This window comes from Platichthys flesus, chromosome 17 (assembly GCF_949316205.1).
Source record: "Platichthys flesus chromosome 17, fPlaFle2.1, whole genome shotgun sequence".
Classification (NCBI taxonomy): domain Eukaryota; kingdom Metazoa; phylum Chordata; class Actinopteri; order Pleuronectiformes; family Pleuronectidae; genus Platichthys; species Platichthys flesus.
This window is the reverse complement of record NC_084961.1, coordinates 14185291-14189264: the sequence shown is the minus strand read 5'-3', so window position 1 is coordinate 14189264 and position 3974 is coordinate 14185291. Positions and strand designations below refer to the sequence as shown.

The following is a 3974-nucleotide window of genomic DNA, read 5'->3' as shown; positions in this document are numbered from 1 at the left end:
GTCTTCGCCCCACAGAGGAGTGGTCCACAGGGGATTGCTGCTGTTTTGTGTAGACATTGGGGACTTACAAAAACACATGGGGATTCTTCCTTAACTGCAGTGATGGTCACAGTGAAAATAAAAACATGTTAAATCAACCCATGAAATCTCCAGCTCTTAAATGGTAACTCCCACACCTGCTGTGAGAGCCTCGGAGACAAACACTTCGCAACACGGCCAACGCTTGTGTGGATGTCTCTCCCTCCGGCAGCCGCACTGTGTGCTCAGCACTGAGCGCCAAAACTAGCAGGAACAAGAATTGTTTCTTCCCAAAGGACATCACAGTCATGAAGAGTAAGCTCGGCCAAGTGGATGTTTCCCTGCAGTGTCTGCACAATACCCTGTAATTACTGTGAAATTACTATTATAGTTCTGTGTGTATGTATGTGTAAGTTATTTATATCTATCCTGTGCTGCACTATACCAATCCACAGGTTTTCTCACAATATTATACCACCTTCACTCATAAGAGAGCTTGTGTAACTGCACCTGGACTGCACATACACCAGCCTCCATGCTTAATTTGCATTACCAATATAAATTCATACACAAGTGCCAAAACCTTGAACATAAACCTGTTAATGTACCCATCATGCAACACCTTGGCAATGTTTGTTTTTCTCCATTTATGGCTCTAATTTATTGTAAATAATTGTTTCATTTCCTATATCCATTCATTACCAATTGTTTCTACGTTTGTGGCATTAGCGGTTGACTTATTTAAATCAAACTAGATTTCCTTTGTGTGTGATAAGACATGTCCAACATTGTTTGTTTGATAGATCACCCAGTGGTGGGTTAGATCATCTCATCTGTACAGAAGACCTGCACATCTGACTCCACCTGATGGAGATTATAGGGCACTGCACCCTCGCTGCACATCCTCTTAACATAAATGTTCAAATCATACTGAGTTTGACACATATTTTTAACTATAATTTCAGAAAATCCCAATTAAATATGGAATATCTTTTAATATTTTCCATAGAATTAAGTCACATTTATTCAAATTTTCTCTTTATATTTATGCAAAGGTTTCAATAAAATGCTCTGAAACAGCAAAAACCTACGAACAATGTTTTCTGTAAATGTCAAGATTTATTACAACATATGAAAAGAGGTCTTGTGTAATGAGTCTGGTTTCTTCAGCACTTGTTTCACAGAAATAAGTCGACAACTTAATTTGAATAAACTGAATAAAATGTTTATCTCAACACACAAAGACAGACAAAAAAAACACACGGCACAATGTTACACAGTCATGGGCATTAATAAGAGTCTTGTTTTCCTGGTAAAAACTAAAAGGTCTCAGATTTCTGTAACTCGAGTCTTTGTGTTGTGTCACAAAAATGTATCAGAAGAAAAAAACATCTTAAAAAAATAAGGAAGGGAAAAAAAGAATCAATATCTGTATTTTGTAGAATAATCCTTTGGAGACACCACCAGACCTCGTCCCTTTCTTGCTCCTCGGTATACAGTTTCTACAATGTCTATCATCTCCTGCTTGTCCTCCATCGTCCAGTTGATCTTGTTGTTGTTACCGGTGCCCAAATCAATCATGATGTGTTTGTTCCTGAGGACGGACAATAACAATATCATGAGATGGGTAATATGAGTAACACTTCACAGGTAATTAAAGTAATAATAATGATTTATGGCTTGATACTGGGCAGTCTAGGCAGTGAGTGTCCTACCTGAAGAAGAACATGACAGTGCAGGGGTCATACAACTCGTACATCTTGTTGAAGTCGGGAACTTCTGTGATGTCCACCAGGTAAATGACAGCAAAATTCTTAACCTGTCAAAATATACATTTATAAATTATGAGGGTGAGCTTTGCTGACATCAGCATACATTCAACAAAACAGGAACAACTTTCTGCGACAGCTTTTTCTCACTATTCCAGTGAAGTAATTCTAAAACTGGGCAAATTTAAATATACTTGCACACTTTCATATGTTAAATCTTTAAGAAATGACTTCAATAAGTGAGCTATTTGGCAGCTTTAATATCTCCGGGCAGCACGAACTGGAATTGGTTTATAAATTGCTGACAGAGAGCAAGAGACATCAGCATAATATCCAGTAATGGAAATCTTAGTTGTAAAATCAGCAGTAAACTGCCAAGAGCAGCGATCACAGTGATGAAAATAGTGTTAAATCTTCGTATCCTCTAGCAGCTAATACAAAATCAGCACTAGAGGAAATCTATAGCGTCCAAATGCAGGACCCTTACATGGTTTTCTGGTAACGTGCACTTCGATAAGACTGTCAAGCCAAACTGTGCTGTAATAAACTTTAATGCTCTTGTTAGTTCTGAACGCTCCACAGCGTATGTGGATTTTACAGTCAACCATTTCGTTAAGTTGATTAATTCTGCAACAGTTGGAGACGCTGCGATCGACAAGGATATTCAAAATGTGTAACTCAGACTGGAGTACCAATAGGGCTGGTAACAGAAAAAAGCAGTGTCAGCAGCTGTTTGATAATAACATTATGTGATTTCTACAACACCTACAATTTGTGATCATAATAGAGACTGACCGATATATGGATTGTGGTGTCGGATACCGGTTCTAGGGCATAACAAATGTGATTCCAATGTAGTTTAACAAAAGCTTTAAACAAGGTTTCAACAAGTAAATTCAAGACTTTTTTTGACACATAGGGATGAAACATCAGTGTCCCAGATTTAAATCCATCCCTATATTTGAGGAAAAACTTAAAGTATCCAAGTGAATGATATCTCTCAAAACGCCTGATATCTCTCAAAAGTGCAAGCCTATTATTCCCAGTCTGTCCCACAGGCAAACTGAATGTCTTGTGATGATTGTGAACAAGGTATTTGTGGATTATCAGTTCCACATTGGTTTTGTTCGTTCTTTTATTACAGGCTGCTAAAGTCTGAAGAACTGAAACACACTAAGACATTGCAGACCTTGCATTCCACCAAAACATTTAGCTTACAAAAAAAAGGCTCTGTGTGATGGACTTTAACATAATTAGGACCTACCTGAAGGCATTCAGGTAGGTAGAGTAATATCTTACCATATTGAATACATTTTAATTTCCAATTATCAATATAGCTATATTGTTGGACTTTTTAGGACCCAGTGGAAACAGTGAATATTATAAATAACCATAATATAAAAAAGGAAAACATAATATAATGTCATGAATGTCAAGACGTCAGTTTTGATCAGCCAACTGGTTGAACTGAGTGCATTTCACTGCTCGAAGTGTTGTTTCTCAAAGTCTAATGTTTACATTCACACAGATCTGACCCCTTCAGTTGATAGCAGACTATTGTGCTATTGATCATGTTTAGATGGCTAAGCTAATATGCTACATCACACTGTTTACACAGAAAGACCTCAGACCTTTTCTGCGATGCTGTACAGAACCTCGTCCATTTTCATGCATGTTGGGTCCCAGTCGTGTCCGAAGCGGATGACGAGAACTCGGTCCTCCTCGGACAGGATGGCTTGGTCGACCTGCCAGCCATTGTGGAGATGAGGGAGCATGTACGACATCTTGACTCCGATCGATCAACAAGCTGAAAAGCAACACATGTGACTTTAGCTTCACATTAGCAAGTATTTGATGACGATAAGCACCAGAACCAGGATTTCGGCTTAGGACTGTGAGTGAGTACGAGCAGTTAGCCTGAAGATAGCATCGAGCTAAGTAGCTTAAAGTGGCTAACCGAGGGAAAAGTCAGACAATGGAGAAGAAAGAAACAACACTGGGTGGAAATGAGCTAAAGTAACAAAGCGACACTAATCCTACCTTTAAAATATAAATGAATGTGTGTGTATGGCGAAGTAACCCAGTGAGTCCCCGCTGGTTTTTGTTCTATTTTCCCGTCGGTGCTGCGTTGTCGCGCTTGCACCACGTCATTGGTGTGCGACAGCGACGTGGCTACGTCACTGTACG

General features: G+C 39.0%; 1 protein-coding gene across 1 annotated transcript; it reads right to left on the bottom strand.

The window, feature by feature from the left end:
• Window positions 1–1227: 1227 nt before the first annotated feature.
• On the bottom strand, window positions 1228–3974 carry txnl4a (thioredoxin-like 4A). The gene is made up of 4 exons (XM_062410519.1): window positions 3828–3974; window positions 3419–3594; window positions 1734–1837; window positions 1228–1612 (listed from the first exon to the last, which is right to left on the bottom strand). The coding sequence occupies exons 2-4, from the start codon at window positions 3569–3571 to the stop codon at window positions 1441–1443; spliced, it is 429 nt and encodes a 142-aa protein (XP_062266503.1). The 5' UTR covers window positions 3572–3594; window positions 3828–3974; the 3' UTR covers window positions 1228–1440.